General features: G+C 34.7%; 2 protein-coding genes across 2 annotated transcripts in view; both read right to left on the bottom strand.

Moving 5' to 3' along the window:
- Nucleotides 1–1,345: 1,345 nt before the first annotated feature.
- Nucleotides 1,346–2,617, bottom strand: LOC129938701 (SAYSvFN domain-containing protein 1). Its single transcript, XM_056046397.1, has 2 exons — nucleotides 2,339–2,617; nucleotides 1,346–2,273 (listed from the first exon to the last, which is right to left on the bottom strand). The coding sequence occupies exons 1-2, from the start codon at nucleotides 2,483–2,485 to the stop codon at nucleotides 1,863–1,865; spliced, it is 558 nt and encodes a 185-aa protein (XP_055902372.1). The 5' UTR covers nucleotides 2,486–2,617; the 3' UTR covers nucleotides 1,346–1,862.
- A 15,493-nt stretch (nucleotides 2,618–18,110) lies between these two features.
- LOC129938879 (protein similar) overlaps nucleotides 18,111–20,330 on the bottom strand; it is a 450,455-nt gene continuing 448,235 nt past the window's right edge. Inside the window, exon 12 of the mRNA XM_056046695.1 lies at nucleotides 18,111–19,927. Within this exon, the coding sequence (XP_055902670.1) occupies nucleotides 19,292–19,927 (636 nt within the window). The 3' untranslated portion in view covers nucleotides 18,111–19,291. The remainder of the gene's footprint in view (nucleotides 19,928–20,330) is intronic.

Raw genomic sequence — 20,330 nt, 5'->3', positions numbered from 1 at the left:
CATTATCAATACCCCGGATGTGCAAAATGAAAGAATGAAAGTTGTTTCCCTCATAGTCTGCCAAAAGCAAGGGGTTCAACTTGGGATGGACTTTAAAGGTTTTACCATTCAAATTGTTCACCAACTTCCAAAAGTCCTTCGAGTTCATACAATTTGATAACCGTCTAGCTTCTGTCTCAAAGTATTTTGTTTTCTTTTGAAAAAAAAAACACAAGGTCTTGTAATACGTGTTTGCTTGAAGATATTCTCTTTTAAAGTGCTCATGGCTTGAGCGACGATAAGCTCTTAACCATCCAAATGATAATTTTCTGGCCTTTGTACACTCTTGATCAAACCAGGGCGCTATAAAGCTATCGTGTGTTTTCCTAATACTGCACAACGTTCTCGGATATGGTGCTTATAACTTTGGAGGAAAGTGTTAAGATTTATTTGTTATTGAACTCTATTTTTTGGTTCCACCTAAGTTTTGGTATGAGTCCACAAGTCACAACTAATGGAAAGTGATCCGAAAAGGGCACATTTTCAACTTTGAACTCAATTATTCGGTCGTTCCAATTACCACTAATAAGACTGTAATCAATTATAATTGATATTAATTCGATAATTATCAAACTACCCTGATTGCCGACAAAAGTAATTTCGCCTTCCTTATCTGCCCAGCTGGTTCCATTGATAATTCGAAGACCGTAAGAGTTACAAACATCCAACAAATTTGCTCATCTAGCGTTACAGACTGTATCTTTAGACTTCCGCTTTATCCCTCTAATTCGGTTTTCGTTTCCTGCTTCATTACCAATTCCTGCATTCAAATCTCCCACCAGCATCAGATTCGAAGAGCTCTCTTGTGCCACAAATTCTTCAAGTTTCGCAAAATCAGTTTCCCAATGGTTACAGTTGATGTATGTTGGCAGTAAACGATAATTTATTCCTTTAATATTCAGGTTTAAAAAAACCTAATTTATAACCCGAAAATCACAATTAAAAGGCTTCATATTCTTCTTATATCCGAAAAACAACCCCCACTGCCTCTCCCTCTTGACTGACTATGCTCTAGTGATTCCTGCCTGCGATTCTAGGAATGCCCATCAGTTTACCCTTGAGCCCAACTTCGGCCGTACTATGAAGTACAGAGATTCGAATGTGGAACGCCCTGCCACGCTCTATCTTTCCCTATCATTGCAATGTACAGGAACTTTAAATCAATGTACACCAAGACCTCCTATTCCCAACCATTCCCTCTTTTCCTAATGCTCACACCGTCTTTGGCATATTAAAGGTATATAAAGACCTTATAAAAAAACCTACCATTGTTAACAAATCAGAAAAGCAATTACAAAAACTAATATTCTAGTAATTAATAAATTTATTATACATTCATTAAATTATAAAACCTCTTTTTTTTTTAAAGAAAAACTGAAGCTCTTATGTTAGTTACGAGCTCTATAGCTCACTTACTCCAAGTTTCACGGATTCAAATGGATGTGAAGGAACATCATCATCACTTCCTAAAGCACTTAGGTAATTGGCTTGTAAAATTATCTTCGTTGGTGAAGCAATGTCAAAATAGACTGAATGTTCCACTTCATCCACCTGAAACTCAAAGAAACTTCAAAAATCATTCCTAGCTCATGATCATTGCTCCTTCTTCGCTTAGTTATACATAAATACGCAATTATATAAATACAACAACTTTACAAACTCTGTCAGAAAAGTTGTAAAATCATTTCTAAAAAATCTTAATCCTATCAAAAGACGTACATTTTCTTGGAGTTTTCACATTAAAAAAAAAATTAATTAATTGAGCGTCAACAAAACACACAACATCTCCAATCAATCAGTCAGCTGGAAGGAGATCCAACTCTTTACCTAACACTGCTCGCACCATATCGTATCTCCCTTTCGAACTGCTCTGCCTTGAGAGTCCCGTCGATGCTTTCGCAGTTCTTGTTGAAAACACTGTACGCGCTGGGTTCGTGTTTTGGTTTAGGGCCGGTACGCGTATTGAAATAGAGTCCAAACAGAGCGGACAACATCAGAAAGACAATTCCGAACTGCAGCTCAATTGCTATGACAAAACAAGTGGCCCAGAATAGAAAATAGCACGTTTTTAGGGTGTAGTTGATGTACTCCTTGTGGTGGTCGATTGGGGGAGTTGTATTTGCTTCCTCTGCATTAGAGCCTGGGGCTGAGGAGACGTCATTTTCATCGGAAGAAGATATAATGTCCGATAGCTGGGAATCTTTTTCCAATGGAATATCTTCGAGCTTAGTGACCTAGTTAACAGAGACACATCAAATAAACAATGACTTGTTTTGTATAAGTATTATTTTTCTCATACTGGAACATCAATTATGTGGTCCTCTTTATCTCTATCCGTCCTGGCACCAGATCCAAAAGAAAGCATTCTCTGCAAAACTCCTTTGAATTGTTCGTATTTTTGCTGTCGTCGTTTTCTTAGTCGATAAGCTTCGAGTTTTGATTCCATTTGTTTGGTTTTTATCGCTCAATAAAGTTACATTATTTGTTTGTTTTTAATTAATGTAAAAATTCAGAAAGTTTTTATTAGAATTTTGGTGGAGGCGGACACGTAGACGAAGATAGAAAAACGTAAACAAAAATAAACGTCAAATACAAATTTGACATTTTCTTTTTGGGAATGAAGTTTCTCCTTTTCGGATTTATTGCCACCTAGCTGTGGAAAATAAAAAGCAGTTTTAATGGGGTTTAGTTTAAGTCCGAACCAAAATGGGCGAAATTAGTTTTGTTCGTTTGAATAATTTTTCTTAAACAAATTTTGTTGTGACTTTTAATAGATTATGATGTTAGGCGAAGTGAATAGTTTTGATACCGTGGAAGCCATTTGTGTGGTAATTTTGATGTGTCTAATTTTTTATTACATTTTTCTTTATCCCATTCTATTGACCGAAAGATAAAGGAAGGAACCATTTTGTTTGTAGTATAAAATTAAGGCAACTATCATTAATAATGTGTAATTCCCCTTATGTTTAGGTTTCAGAGTTTCGTAGCTAGATGTCGCACGCTGAGCGCGAAACTCTGAAACCTGAGACATAGAAGCGAGACAAAAGGTTGTTTGGCTCGCTCTCATAAAAATTTGTATTCTAACGTCTATTCTATTCAACGGACGCGCCCAAGCCAGTCGAATTAGATTTGTAGTCTTTAAATAAGAGTTATATTTTAATAAAGAAATTATATACCACAACGTCAGATGTGGGGTAATACACCAAAAGAAAACTAAATTATTGTGTATATTACCTCTTTTTGCGGATTTAAAGCCAGCTATGACAAAACTCAACAAAGCACAATTGGTTGAAGCACTTCAGAGCGCTGGAGTAGATGTGCCAGACACGGCTTCTCTAGCTCAACTTCGGGCATTGTATGAAAGTACAGTTACAGTGGCACCCCAACAACCTTCTGGTGAGTTAACTGAGAAAACTCCACCTTCTGCTGAGCTAACCGAGGAAACTCCACCTTCTGCATCTCCGAATGGAGAGAATACTTCCGAAACACTGGCCGCTTCTGATAACAGGCACAGTAATACAGCTTCTGATGTCCAAGACTTGGAAGAAGAACAAGAGCTGGCCAGACTTGAGCGTCGGAAAAAAATCCTTGAGCTAAGGAAAGAATTGGACCAGATGGAAGCGCCCACAACATCTTCGGTTGCACCATGGCGTGCAGTGGACTTCTCAGACATCGAAAATGCTGTTCCTGCATTCAACGGTGACGATCCATACAGCATCACTAAATGGATAGTTGACTACGAAGATGTGACCGACTCGCTGGGATGCGATGACCGATGCAAGTACTTGTCTGCACGCCGTCTCATGCAGGGAACTGCGAAAATGCTGTTACGCACGGTCTACGTTGACAACTGGGATTCTTTGAAGCAAATACTTATCAAAGAATTCGACCATAAGATGAGCAGACAGCAGGTCTATCGTCAACTGAGTGAGAGAGTACGTCGTCAGGGCGAGCCACTTCTTCGATATGTCATATGTATGCAAGAACTTGGGTCACATGCTGAAATCGATGAGGCAGAGTTGATCGAATTCATTATCGATGGTTTGAGGGATTCACCAGCAAATGTCTCTATTCTTTTTGCCGCCAAAACTATAGTAGAGCTCAAAAACCTCTTGCCACGATACGAAAAAAGAAGAGTTCCGAGGACTATGGTTGCTAGGGCAACAACTTCTGGAGGAAATATGGTTCCCTCAACTTCAGCATCAAACAACGAGCAGTCCAAGAGATGTTTTAATTGCTCAAAGTATGGGCACATCGCAGCAAAATGTCCAAAGGAGCAACGACCAGCTGGATCCTGTTTCAAATGTGCTGACGAGGGGCACACTTACAAAAACTGCCCTTATATTGTGAAGACCAGAGTTGGAGCCGTGAACCGGGATGCCCTACATGATGACACCAAGGAGCTGACTCAGAGTTTGGATGCTGTTCAGATGGTGAGTGTCGCCTTTATGACAAATAAGAATAAGTGCACAAAATTTATCGATTGTTGTTCTCTTTTGGATACCGGTAGTCCGATTAGTTTCATACGAAAGTCTGTTCTGCCTGAAGAAATTAACGTTCAAGAATCATTAACGTATTCAAGATTTAAAGGATTAGGAAACATTAAACTCTTTACGTACGGTACGATTAATTGTTATATTAATATAAAAGATAATTTAAATCTTGTTTCCCTTATGGTTATTCCAGATGAAGTAACTCCTATACCTTTACTTATTGGTCGTGATCTCCTTGAAATCTTTAATATAAAACTTAACATGAACTGTAATAAAGTTAATATAACTTCTGAGCAGTGTCAAAATGAAATTTGTTCGAATAAAGTTTTTCTTTCTAACCAATTGTATATGTGCACTTATTCTGATGAAAAAACCGAACCTTCAGAGTGTAGTCATTATAAGAACAACATAAATGATGTTTTTGGGAGCAGCGTATTAGCCGGTGAATTAAAGATACAACCTAAAGAACTTAGTGATTGCTTCAAAGACAAGTTGAATACATTTGATCATGATCGGATTAAGCTTAAAGACGATCTTGATGTGAAGAGAGAATACAATAATGTTGAGGTAGATAGTGATTTATTTGGCTGCCATGCTTTTGAGATTATATGGGATAGAAAAGATTATATAGATATTGATTCAAATCTTAGTTTAGACATTTCAAAAACTATTAAAAATATAGTATCTCAAAATTATTTGAATTTTGATAAAACTATGGTTTCACCAAAGGATTTTGAGATGCACATTAGACTTACATCTGATATTCCTGTTTGTTTTGCTCCGCGAAGGCTATCAGTCTCAGAAAAAGGTACTGTGAGTGAAATAATAAAAGACCTATTGGAAAAACGAATTATTCAGCCAAGTAGTTCTCCGTATGCTGCACCAATAGTTTTAGTTAAGAAAAAATCTGGTGAAACCAGAATGTGTATAGACTATCGAGCATTGAACAAACGTACAGTAAGAGATCCTCATCCAATACCATTGATAGACGATTGCATTGAATACCTGGAGGGGAAGAAGGTTATGACCTTATTAGACCTTAAGAGTGGGTTTTACCAGGTAAAGGTAGCAGCAGATTCAACACAATTAACATCTTTCGTAACCCCGAACGGTCAATGGGAATTTCTTAAAATGCCTTTCGGCCTTAAGAATGCGCCCAGTGTTTTTCAGAGATTCATAATTCAAATTTTTCGTGAATTTATAGACAGAGGAGATATAGTTGTCTACCTAGATGATATATTAATTGCTAGTAAAACTATTACTGAACATTTTGAGATACTTACTAAAATTTTATGTTGTGTAGCGAAGAATGGGTTGGAGCTCAACTTGTCAAAATGTCGCTTTGCATATTCGAAACTTGATTACTTAGGGTTTAAAGTAACGGAACATGGCATCCAACCTAGTGATTCCCATATTCGAGCGATTGCTCAATATCCTGTGCCTAAAGACAGAAAGAAATTGCATTCATTTTTAGGACTTTGTTCATACTTTCGCAGGTTTGTCGAATCCTTTTCAAGAATAGCAAGACCTCTTTATAATTTATTAAAAGCTGAAACTCCTTTTAGATTTACTTCCGAATGCGAAGATGTTTTTCAGACTTTAAAGGAACGGTTAACATCTCCACCTGTATTGGCAATCTATAGTCCAAGGAAAGAAACAGAACTGCATTGCGATGCAAGTTCATTAGGGTATGGTGCAGTTCTACTCCAACGACAAGAAGATGATAAATTACATCCGGTAGCATTCTTCTCTAAAAGCACCACTGATCAAGAGGCCAAATACCATAGTTTTGAATTGGAAACTTTAGCCATAATTTCAGCTTTACGTCGGTTCCGTGTTTATTTGCAAGGTATTCCTTTTACAATCGTAACTGATTGCAGTTCTTTAACAATGACACTGAACAAAAAGAATGTTAATCATAGAATTGCTCGATGGGCCTTAGAGCTGGAGGATTATGATTATAAGGTCAAACATCGTAGTGGTGCCAATATGAATCATGTTGATGCCTTAAGCAGATGTAATGTTATATCCGTTATTGACTCTGAGGATGTTGATTTCCAACTCAGAGCAGCCCAAAATCGAGATGTAAAGATTTTGGAAATGAAAAACAAACTATATTTAAAAGATAATAATTCGTTTTTAGTTCAGGATGGTATTGTCTTCAAAAAAAATAAAAATGGTAAACTTCGATTCTATGTCCCATCTGAAATGGAAACTAATGTTATAAGAATGATCCATGAGAAAATTGGGCATTTAGGTGTAACAAAAAGCTCTGATCAAATTGGCCGTCACTATTGGTTTCCGAATGTTCAGGAAAAAGTTGAAAAATACATTAAAAATTGTATCCGTTGCATAATGCACTCAGCACCAGTTCGATCTAATATACGCAATTTGTTCAATATTCCTAAGGAGCCCATTCCATTCCATACAATACACTTGGATCATCTTGGTCCTCTCCCTTCAATAAAGTCAAAGAGAAAACATATATTAGTGGTAATAGATGCATTTACAAAGTTCACTAAATTATACCCAGTTGTATCTACAAGCTCAAAAGAAGTATGTGCAGCACTAAGAAAATATTTTGAGTATTACAGTAGGCCATCAAGAGTAATTACTGATAGGGGAACCTGCTTTACATCACTAGAGTTTAGTTCATTTGTTATAGACCAGAATATAGATCATGTTAAGGTGGCAGTTCATTCGCCACAGGCCAATGGTCAAGTAGAGCGAGTCAATAGGGTATTAACTGGCATGCTTGCTAAGCTTTCGGAACCAATCGAGCACTCAGATTGGGTTGTTACTTTAACACAAATAGAATTCGGACTAAATAACACTATACATCGCGCTATTCAAAATACACCAAGTCAATTGTTATTTGGTATTAACCAAAGGGGAGTAGTAATCGACAAATTAACAGAATTTCTTGATGATAAACAATTAAGTCAACTGGAAAGAAATCTTGAATTGTCAAGAGAAAAGGCTTCAGAAGCAATCACTAAGATTCAGGAATATAATATTAAATATTTTAATGAGCATAATAACCCGGCACGTATATACGATGAGGGTGATTATGTAGTAATAAAAAATGTAGATACAACAACCGGTGTAAATAAGAAATTGGTTCCAAAGTTCAGAGGCCCATACGTTGTTTACAAAATTCTACCTAATGATAGATACGTAATACGCGATATCGAAGGTTGTCAAATCACACAGCTGCCATATGATGGCATTGTCGAGTCTCGAAATATTCGACTTTGGAAGAATCGAGACTCTGAAGGTTCGGTTGATTAAGGGCGACACCTACCATCTCATGATTATAACTTAAGACTTGTTTGTTTAATTTAATCGTGGGCGATCAAATTGTCAGATTGGCCGAGTTGTAGTATAAAATTAAGGCAACTATCATTAATAATGTGTAATTCCCCTTATGTTTAGGTTTCAGAGTTTCGTAGCTAGATGTCGCACGCTGAGCGCGAAACTCTGAAACCTGAGACATAGAAGCGAGACAAAAGGTTGTTTGGCTCGCTCTCATAAAAATTTGTATTCTAACGTCTATTCTATTCAACGGACGCGCCCAAGCCAGTCGAATTAGATTTGTAGTCTTTAAATAAGAGTTATATTTTAATAAAGAAATTATATACCACATGTTCAAAGTAGATTTTCATATTTCATAATTCATAATGAACATAAATGTCAAAACTTCTCATACAGTTACGAATCACCCTTTAAATGTTCTTTTTTTAATAAAAATTGAATGGTCAAAATTTTACAAGTTTGTCACACTTGTCTGACAATTCTTTATTTCATAAAATATTGACAGATGACAAGTTTGTAAGAAAAATACAAAGACTTCACACAAAACATTCTCAAAATAAGAGCCCATTAACGAATTGAAATAATTATTTATTCTTAGTTAAAATTCCTAGGGCACTGGCGCCATATTAACGAAGAACCAACTGACAATTGTCATTAGATTCCCTTTTACTTGGAAATATATTGTTAATCATTTCAGGTCTTTTCATTGTCAAAACTTGACCGAAACTGAGTTTCATGTCGAAATTTTTAATAAAATATACTGACAAATATGATAATTATATTTTTATGTTTCATAAAAGAATTTTCAATACAAATTTGTGGAAATGTCAAAAAATACTTGACAATTTATTGTCACCATTGTATATGAAATGTATAGCATTATCATGGATCTGTTTTTTTTACTTTCGCCGTAGCCCCAAGAAATTTAGTACACAAAAGTTAAGTAAAAAAAGTCAAATCGCTTATATGTCACCGTAGCCACGAGGTCGCGCGCCCATACAAATTCACGAGGATAGGTTTTATTATACAAATTTGTGATAGCAATTTCTTTATAAAACGAAAAGACGACAATTGTCGGACATTTTACCACAATTCTACAAATTTAAATTAACAAATTATAGTACCCGGGCGTGATGGTTTTTAGCGTTGGGCTGTCATGCCAGAGGTCTTGAGACAAATTCCCCAAGAATAATTCTTATCATGAAAAGTGCTTTCTTAAATTAGCCGTTAGGAATTGGCTTAAAACTGTAGGTCCCGTCACAACATTACTCACACACAGAAATGTTGAGAGTTATAAGTCACTAGGCCTTAGTTCTGAAAGGACTGCTTCGCCACCTAATTTATTTATTATTAAAAATTGTCATCTGTTGCAATTGCCAATGCTTATGAAAAGGCCTCAGTCTTCAGGTACTGTTATATCTGTACTTGTATTTTTTTTTAAATTGTAACGTTGCTTGTTTATTTTTGATAGACATTAAGTGTTTTGTCTAATTGAGCGTTTTTAGCTTATAGCTTTATATTTTTATATTGTATTTTTATTTCCGCTATACCATCCGTTGTAGAGACAGCAAAATTAGAGAAAGTTCAAGTGTTGTATATAACTACCTCAAGGACTCAGAGTGTTAAGGAAAAACCCACAAAGGAGGAGCAAAGAAGGCCACATCATTTTAGGAAAGGCGGGCGATAGTGAGAGCTGCTTCAAATTCAATAATTTCCATTAGTAAAATCAAGGCAGAAGCTGGTGTAAATTTAAGTAGATCGACTTTTGCTCGGCTGACACAGAAGGCAGACCATATACGACACCGAAAAATGAAGAAAAACACCAATGAATGCTGCACGCAAGAGCTAACGCCTTAATTTTGCATCAAATCGCATTAAGTGAAATCGGGCTTTTTATATTGTCGTCTTTTCCGATGAAAAAAAAATAATTTGGACGGACATGATGGATACGGCTACTATTTCCACAATTTTAGAATGGAAGAAATACGAGTATATCTTAAAAAACCGCATAGCAAAACGGGTGGTGTAATGGTATGGGGAACAATCACCTATTACGGGCCGTGGAGCTGGATTTCCAAAAATCAAAATGACGTCAATTACTTACAAAATTTATTCTGGCAAAATGTGAATCTATTATCATAGCCCCCATGTTCTCCTTACCTGATAATTATGGAAAACGTATATGGATGACTTTCAAGAAAAGTCTATGAAGGAGGACGTCAACACAAAAAAAACGGAGAGATTATTTAAGCCATGAAACCATCGTATCCCCAAATTCGCTCAATTATCTGACACCATTCTATGATACCATACACCACAGGTTACTTGAAGTAATTCAAATAATCTGAAGGCACATTACTAAAACTTATTTTATTCCATTTATTAAAACTAGTAGGTATTTACCTAAACCATAAGATTTGTTGTTTTCAGATAAAAACAGAGCCCTGATTATGGGTTTCTTGTCGAATCGTTTTGCTAGTGAATTTGCTCATTTTCAAGTATTACTTTCGCTTTCTTCGTTTTTAATTCGACCAATTAACAATTTAGAAAATGTCAAATCACCGGTATATAGGAAGCACTATTTTCGCTTCGCCGCGAATTCGTTAATAAGAAAATACAACGCGAGTCGAATTTGAAAGGTCGAATTGAAAACGATCCGCCGCGAACCTCATAATCAGGCCCAATGTACGTCATAAAACTTGTATCTATGAACTTAATTCAACAATTTTTGTTTTCACTATAAACGTAATACATACCTTAATCATTCCAAATTTGTGTTTCGCCCAAAAACCGAAGGGTTTGAAAAATATCGTCAAATCAAAAACGAAAAAAGCTTGTTTCTATTCATGTGTACATATTGTGGAATATTCACATAAAAATATCCTCTATTTCTGAGATTTGTGCCAGACAGGCAAGCTTTTATTATTCTTCTTTTATGTGTTAGTTAACATTTTCCAAAAAATTCTAAACAAAGAACTTTGGGTCCCTTATATCTGCAAATGACATTTCAATTTAATCTTACCTAGCATTTGAATTAGCTATGTATTTGTTTTTCCTTTTCATATTTTAAGATATAGAATAATTAAACTGTGTAGGTACGTTTTAATCATAGATGTATTTTAACCTACCCAAGAACCAAAGACATAAAATTTTGAAACATATTTATCTTTTCACTTGATTGCCTGGTAAACATAACTTGGCAATTGCATCATTTTTTAAGGAGAAAGTTTAAAACTTTTTCCAAAGCAAACGAAACTTAAGCCAAGCTCACTGATGGGATATGTCGCATGGTTTTAATATGGCAGCCGTCATTTAGATAAATCTTTTTTGATATATCGAAAGCAATCAATTATAACTGGGGTTTGCCCAACACCTAATGCCCTGACAAAAATCAATAACCGAACTCAAGGGTTTTCCAATAGGGACGGGCATATTTTGACAGCACTTGGCGACCATATTGTTTTTTTTTTTGTACCTTCTGTCAATAAAGACAAATCATAATGGTTTTGACAGTGTCAAGCAATACGGTTAAATGATAAAACTTTATTATAAAAATGGGTGTTCTTTAGTTAAAACTATAAGCACGTTTCACCGTTTTTATTTTGTAGATAGTTGCGGTTTCAAGTCGACTTCTCAACATTTGGTGACCAAATTCAAGTCCATCGGCTCAGTGAACAATCAGCCCAACGCACATTCTTCAACGAAACGCAGGATCTGCCGAAAACATAGCCACTTATCGTGAAAGTATGCAGCAGAATTCGAGACAAACAATTGCATGTCGCTTACAAGAACTTGACTGTCGCAGATCACACCGTGTTGAATTTTGAGGTGTGTTTTGGGCCTGCAAGCTTACAAAATCCAACTAACCTAGGAGCCAAGAGCTGAAACCAAACGACATATGCAGCCTCGCATCGTTTGTTCGGTAATTGCATTTTGGAACAGTATTAAGTTGATCAAAATTTTGATCAACTACGAACTTTAGCGACTAAGATCGTGTGATTTGAGCCCTAGCTGCAACCACCTTTGCCCTAAAAGATAAAGTATTTACCAGTCATTAAAAAGTGGACCTTTCAAAGGCCTGACCTTGTAAAACGGCGCACAGATGCCATTTAAATTATGTTATTTTTCACACAAAATGTAAATTAATTAATAAGTACTCTTAAATAAAGGCCGGATTGTTGAAGCAATCTGAACACGTCTTTTTTTACTAACGTAGCTTCTCTATATGACACATAGATGTCACTGCGTGCTAAATCGTTGTGAATTTGATTTTCGAATCTCATTTTACCAGTTCATATTATAGGGTTGTCCAAAAAGAGTTTAATTTTCACCAAAAAATATAAAATCAGAAATAACCTTTTTTCGCTTTCTTATTTGACGATATTGTTCAAATCCTTTGGTTTTCGAGAAAACCCCTAATGTGGATTGAATGAGGTATGCATTTGGTTTGTATTGAAGACAAAAATGTTGGATTAAGTCGATAAATACATGATATTGTTAATCATTTCAGGTCTTTTCATTGTCAAAACTTGACCGAAACTGAGTTTCATGTCGAAATTTTTAATAAAATATACTGACAAATATGATAATTATATTTTTATGTTTCATAAAAGAATTTTCAATACAAATTTGTGGAAATGTCAAAAAATACTTGACAATTTATTGTCACCATTGTATATGAAATGTATAGCATTATCATGGATCTGTTTTTTTTACTTTCGCCGTAGCCCCAAGAAATTTAGTACACAAAAGTTAAGTAAAAAAAGTCAAATCGCTTATATGTCACCGTAGCCACGAGGTCGCGCGCCCATACAAATTCACGAGGATAGGTTTTATTATACAAATTTGTGATAGCAATTTCTTTATAAAACGAAAAGACGACAATTGTCGGACATTTTACCACAATTCTACAAATTTAAATTAACAAATTATAGTACCCGGGCGTGATGGTTTTTAGCGTTGGGCTGTCATGCCAGAGGTCTTGAGACAAATTCCCCAAGAATAATTCTTATCATGAAAAGTGCTTTCTTAAATTAGCCGTTAGGAATTGGCTTAAAACTGTAGGTCCCGTCACAACATTACTCACACACAGAAATGTTGAGAGTTATAAGTCACTAGGCCTTAGTTCTGAAAGGACTGCTTCGCCACCTAATTTATTTATTATTAAAAATTGTCATCTGTTGCAATTGCCAATGCTTATGAAAAGGCCTCAGTCTTCAGGTACTGTTATATCTGTACTTGTATTTTTTTTTAAATTGTAACGTTGCTTGTTTATTTTTGATAGACATTAAGTGTTTTGTCTAATTGAGCGTTTTTAGCTTATAGCTTTATATTTTTATATTGTATTTTTATTTCCGCTATACCATCCGTTGTAGAGACAGCAAAATTAGAGAAAGTTCAAGTGTTGTATATAACTACCTCAAGGACTCAGAGTGTTAAGGAAAAACCCACAAAGGAGGAGCAAAGAAGGCCACATCATTTTAGGAAAGGCGGGCGATAGTGAGAGCTGCTTCAAATTCAATAATTTCCATTAGTAAAATCAAGGCAGAAGCTGGTGTAAATTTAAGTAGATCGACTTTTGCTCGGCTGACACAGAAGGCAGACCATATACGACACCGAAAAATGAAGAAAAACACCAATGAATGCTGCACGCAAGAGCTAACGCCTTAATTTTGCATCAAATCGCATTAAGTGAAATCGGGCTTTTTATATTGTCGTCTTTTCCGATGAAAAAAAAATAATTTGGACGGACATGATGGATACGGCTACTATTTCCACAATTTTAGAATGGAAGAAATACGAGTATATCTTAAAAAACCGCATAGCAAAACGGGTGGTGTAATGGTATGGGGAACAATCACCTATTACGGGCCGTGGAGCTGGATTTCCAAAAATCAAAATGACGTCAATTACTTACAAAATTTATTCTGGCAAAATGTGAATCTATTATCATAGCCCCCATGTTCTCCTTACCTGATAATTATGGAAAACGTATATGGATGACTTTCAAGAAAAGTCTATGAAGGAGGACGTCAACACAAAAAAAACGGAGAGATTATTTAAGCCATGAAACCATCGTATCCCCAAATTCGCTCAATTATCTGACACCATTCTATGATACCATACACCACAGGTTACTTGAAGTAATTCAAATAATCTGAAGGCACATTACTAAAACTTATTTTATTCCATTTATTAAAACTAGTAGGTATTTACCTAAACCATAAGATTTGTTGTTTTCAGATAAAAACAGAGCCCTGATTATGGGTTTCTTGTCGAATCGTTTTGCTAGTGAATTTGCTCATTTTCAAGTATTACTTTCGCTTTCTTCGTTTTTAATTCGACCAATTAACAATTTAGAAAATGTCAAATCACCGGTATATAGGAAGCACTATTTTCGCTTCGCCGCGAATTCGTTAATAAGAAAATACAACGCGAGTCGAATTTGAAAGGTCGAATTGAAAACGATCCGCCGCGAACCTCATAATCAGGCCCAATGTACGTCATAAAACTTGTATCTATGAACTTAATTCAACAATTTTTGTTTTCACTATAAACGTAATACATACCTTAATCATTCCAAATTTGTGTTTCGCCCAAAAACCGAAGGGTTTGAAAAATATCGTCAAATCAAAAACGAAAAAAGCTTGTTTCTATTCATGTGTACATATTGTGGAATATTCACATAAAAATATCCTCTATTTCTGAGATTTGTGCCAGACAGGCAAGCTTTTATTATTCTTCTTTTATGTGTTAGTTAACATTTTCCAAAAAATTCTAAACAAAGAACTTTGGGTCCCTTATATCTGCAAATGACATTTCAATTTAATCTTACCTAGCATTTGAATTAGCTATGTATTTGTTTTTCCTTTTCATATTTTAAGATATAGAATAATTAAACTGTGTAGGTACGTTTTAATCATAGATGTATTTTAACCTACCCAAGAACCAAAGACATAAAATTTTGAAACATATTTATCTTTTCACTTGATTGCCTGGTAAACATAACTTGGCAATTGCATCATTTTTTAAGGAGAAAGTTTAAAACTTTTTCCAAAGCAAACGAAACTTAAGCCAAGCTCACTGATGGGATATGTCGCATGGTTTTAATATGGCAGCCGTCATTTAGATAAATCTTTTTTGATATATCGAAAGCAATCAATTATAACTGGGGTTTGCCCAACACCTAATGCCCTGACAAAAATCAATAACCGAACTCAAGGGTTTTCCAATAGGGACGGGCATATTTTGACAGCACTTGGCGACCATATTGTTTTTTTTTTTGTACCTTCTGTCAATAAAGACAAATCATAATGGTTTTGACAGTGTCAAGCAATACGGTTAAATGATAAAACTTTATTATAAAAATGGGTGTTCTTTAGTTAAAACTATAAGCACGTTTCACCGTTTTTATTTTGTAGATAGTTGCGGTTTCAAGTCGACTTCTCAACATTTGGTGACCAAATTCAAGTCCATCGGCTCAGTGAACAATCAGCCCAACGCACATTCTTCAACGAAACGCAGGATCTGCCGAAAACATAGCCACTTATCGTGAAAGTATGCAGCAGAATTCGAGACAAACAATTGCATGTCGCTTACAAGAACTTGACTGTCGCAGATCACACCGTGTTGAATTTTGAGGTGTGTTTTGGGCCTGCAAGCTTACAAAATCCAACTAACCTAGGAGCCAAGAGCTGAAACCAAACGACATATGCAGCCTCGCATCGTTTGTTCGGTAATTGCATTTTGGAACAGTATTAAGTTGATCAAAATTTTGATCAACTACGAACTTTAGCGACTAAGATCGTGTGATTTGAGCCCTAGCTGCAACCACCTTTGCCCTAAAAGATAAAGTATTTACCAGTCATTAAAAAGTGGACCTTTCAAAGGCCTGACCTTGTAAAACGGCGCACAGATGCCATTTAAATTATGTTATTTTTCACACAAAATGTAAATTAATTAATAAGTACTCTTAAATAAAGGCCGGATTGTTGAAGCAATCTGAACACGTCTTTTTTTACTAACGTAGCTTCTCTATATGACACATAGATGTCACTGCGTGCTAAATCGTTGTGAATTTGATTTTCGAATCTCATTTTACCAGTTCATATTATAGGGTTGTCCAAAAAGAGTTTAATTTTCACCAAAAAATATAAAATCAGAAATAACCTTTTTTCGCTTTCTTATTTGACGATATTGTTCAAATCCTTTGGTTTTCGAGAAAACCCCTAATGTGGATTGAATGAGGTATGCATTTGGTTTGTATTGAAGACAAAAATGTTGGATTAAGTCGATAAATACAAGATATATGGCGTTTTTTTCGAAGAAAGTACCTGTATTTATGTGTCACATGAATAGGGACAAGATCTAAATTTACCTGTAAGACCCTTTAAAGTAAAGAAAATTACAAAAAATCTTATGGTTTAGGTACATACTAGTTTGATTAAATGGATTAAAATAAGTTTTAGTTATGTGTGCCCTGAATCTGAATTACTTCAAGTAACCTGTGGGGTAAGGATTCATAGAGTGCTGTCAAAAAATTGAGCGAAATTTGGGACCAGGACCGTTTTATGGCTTCAATAATCTCTTTGGTTTTTTGGTATTACCGTCCTCCTTCATAGACTTTTCTTGTCAGCCATCCCCACGCGTTTTATTTGTTAATAACCATTTTCCGAGATTGGAGAACGCAAAAAGTTATGAATAAATAACATTAGGTCCCTTATACAGTTGTTGCCACATAATTAAAACGAGATATTGTTAATAATTTCATCAATAAGATTTTTTCTAAGCACCACTGTGTTTATCTAGTACCGTCAGTCGATAATGGCTGACATGTCTGTTCCAATCATGTGTTTTCCTGACACGGGAAGTTGTCAAAACGTGGTTATTTTAGCGAATTCATTTAAAGTCGACAACTAGAATCAGTGAATTTGTTATAAAATCGGATTTTTTATCGATGTGAGTTGATTGTTCTCATTATTTTTAAAATATCAATTATAATACAATGAAAAAACGGGTAAAAATAAGTCGTGCAGTCCAGAACTCCGGAAGCTGATTGTGCAGTGTTAACAAAATGGCAATGAGTCAATGAACTCCATTGCTAAAAGATTTAGCTGTTCAAAAAAGATGGTATTCGGAGCCATACAAGTATTTAAAAGAACTGGAAGCTTGAAAACCCCTAGAAGAAAGCCAATTGAGCAAAAAACGACAGGCTGATAAGCAGAATCAGCAAGGCCGATCCTTTCTTGGTAAAAGATATTGTTACGCCCCAAATCGGTCCAGAACCGTCAGCTTGAACAATAAGGCGTCGCCTCTTAGAACATGGTCTACGCGGATGTGTTTCACGGAGAAAACCACATGTGCCAAACAAAATTTTAAGGCACGATTGACTTTGGCTAGACTGCACTCAAATAAAACCTTACAATTTTGGAAAGAAATACTCTGGAGGTATGAATCTAAGTTCAATTTGTTTGGGTTAGACTGTAAAGTGTACGTTAGACGTCCTCGGAAAATAGAATTAGACCAAAAATACACGCTGAAGACCGTGAAATATGGAGAAAACATAATGGTTTGGAGTGCATTTTCTTGGAGTGGTAAGATTAAACGGTGGAATGGATCACCACGTTTATAAAGGCATACTGGAGAATGTCATGGAGCCTTATTTATTTGCACACATGCCCATTAGTTGCGTTTTTCAGCAGGACAACGATCCAAAGCACACTGCACGTATTGTAAAGCATTTGTGGATACAAAAACCAGTGTTTTGGATTAGCCTGCGCCAAGTCCGGACCTGAATCCTGAATTGAAAACTTATGGACAGACGTCGAGAGAGGATTAAAGTCCAAAAAATCTAAAAATTCTGACAAGCTTTTACAAAACATTAAGGAGGTCTGGGAGGATATATCACCATCAAGATGCCGCGCTTTGGTTAAAAGTATAGAAAGAAGGTTGGCTGCGGTTATACAAAGTAAAGGATTCAATACAAAATATTAATACTTACTTTATGGTAAATTGAAGATTTTTAATAAAATTCCATTTTATATGTTCTGTTTCTAATTGTGTGGCCACCACTGTATCTGCAAATGTCACTTCAATCCAATCTAACCTAGCATTTGAATTAGCTTTGTATTTGTTTCTTCTTTTTCATATTTTAAGATAGAGAATAATTAAACTGTGTCCGGTCTAATCATTGATGTATTTTAACTTACCCAAGGACCAAAAACATGACATTTTGAAATTCCATTTGAAATAAAAACACAACCATTTTAACTTTTTTTTTGTGTTTATTATTTTTACCAATCGAACTTAATATTACTATAATTTCAATAATTCTAAACATTTTGTTTCATAATTTGTATGGTTTTTCTCCCTCTTTTCTTTCCTTCTCTCTTTCCCTCCCTTTTCCTTTTTCTGTAACTCTTCCACGTTTGTAAACATTCATATAAAAAGTATACATTTGTATTTTAAAAAAACGTCATTCTCTTGTATATTAATAAAATCTCCATTTTGAATTTTCATTTCAGTTGTTTAATTTTTTAAATATTTTTTAAAGGACTCTTCTAGAACTAAGAAAAACAAATGTGTACTAGAAAAAACCTTAATGTTTAAACAATTTTTTACAAAACAATTGTTTAACAAAAACCGGAAAGAAAAATATTTATTTCAAAACATTTAAATCAAAAAACAAACAGTGAAGCTATAAATTCAATAAGATTTTTTGACACTTCATTTTGCAAACATTTGTTTAGTTGTCAAAGATTTTAATAAAGATATTTTATGGGAAATCATGTTTATTACAATTTATTAAACTAAAGAACAAATTCAAAGCGAGATTGCACCTAACTGAATATGAAAATAAAACATTTACGTCAAAATTTTATTAAACCCACACCAAAAATTTTATTTAAAATTAAAAAAAGAAAAAAAAATATTTTGAAAATGTTGCAATTCTTAAACCTAAAATTATAAATTTGACAAAAATAAAAAAAAAAAAAAATAAACATAAATGATTACAATTTTTGGGATAACATATCGATATTTTTTAAGGTGTGTTTACATATGGTATATATTTTCTCTAGGCAGTTACAGTGTACTTAAAACAATTAATTTATGCTTATTATTTGCTGTGAAAAATATGTATTTTTTTCTGTTGTGTATATTGTTACAAATTTGTGAAAATATTTTTAATTAATTTGGTTGCAATCATTTTAAACAAAGAAATAATTAAACTAAATGCAAATTAAAGTTTTGAAATATGGAAATTGATAAATTGAATTTTAATTAAAACAATTATTTATTAAAAAATATAGAAGCAAATAAGAAAATATAGAAAAAAGACTTTTAATTTGTATATTCTTTTTTGTAATAAAAACCAAAAATTGTCAATTTTATAAAACTTTATGCACTCATGCACGACGAGCTTAGTGAATTCAATCGTAGACGAATCAATTACTATTGGTCAACTCATTCAACACCTGAGTCAATTCGTTGTTTTCAAGATAATCACTCTCGATCATATTATAATCATCGTTGATCAAATCAATCAAAAATGGCGTCATTAAGGGATTTCCGCTATCCAAAAACGATATGGATGTCTTACGAGGATGATTTCCTGTTGGATTTGGCGACTCGAGTGCTGGTGTGGTTTCAATTGGTATAGCACTTGGATTCGGGATCAGTAGACCTTTGTGTTTTAGAGCATTTGCTACGTCATCATCATCATCATCGGTGATATCGAATTTGACGTATAACTTATCAGTTGAGTTGATTGTTGGTTTGACGTCTCGAATGACATTTATGTTGGTTTTACGAGGAGTGGTAATGTCATCGATACCACTATCGCTGCTGCAATCGTTGTCACTCATTGTGCATAAGGCTGGCGGATTTGAATCTTCCGTGGGGAATGGTGGCGATGGAAGAATTCTTGGCCCACCTATCATTGGATTTGAGTGTAAATCACGCATTACTTTGGCTGAAGCGGCATCGTTGCGTAATTGTGTCAGACTGTCGCAGGGTGACAGTTGAGAAATGGCTTCTTCGTCAGTTATCATAATTTCGGGGAAAGTCTTTGCAATGGCATTCTATATTGGAAATAGAAAGAAAAGACAATTATTAGTTAAATCTTATAACAAGGAGTTAAAAAGGAAGTAAAATTAATTCGTCAAGTTCAACATGTCGTCAAAATTGTTTGTAAAGGTGTCAAGCATGAATGTTCTAGTTTATGTTGAATTTTATGGTTCTGTTCGTTAACTCACCAAAATTAACATTTTCTGACATGATTTGAAACGTCAGAATTCCGTAGTTAAGGGAAGTTAACAAACAGAGCTTTTGCATACTTCATATGTAATTTCTGTTTCATATCGTTAAAAAGTTCTGTTTGCGTAAAATTTTAAGTTAATTCATGTCAGAAATTTATAAAATAAAGTCTTTTCACTTAGAATCCGTTTAGAGCTGTCAATTTTTATTTCTGTCGGTGTCAAATAT

This window comes from Eupeodes corollae, chromosome 1, assembly GCF_945859685.1.
Source record: "Eupeodes corollae chromosome 1, idEupCoro1.1, whole genome shotgun sequence".
Taxonomy (NCBI): Eukaryota; Metazoa; Arthropoda; class Insecta; order Diptera; family Syrphidae; genus Eupeodes; species Eupeodes corollae.
Note: the sequence above shows the minus strand (reverse complement) of the source record. Positions and strands in the feature narration are given on the sequence as shown.

Excerpts from the sequence above, each read along its gene's own strand:
- LOC129938701 (XM_056046397.1), bottom strand. The coding sequence starts at position 2,485 with ATGGAATCAAAACTCGAAGCTTATCGACTAAGAAAACGACGACAGCAA. Across the intron at positions 2,274-2,338 it reads ACCACATAATTGATGTTCCA|GTCACTAAGCTCGAAGATAT; the intron begins GTATGAGAAAAA and ends TCTGTTAACTAG.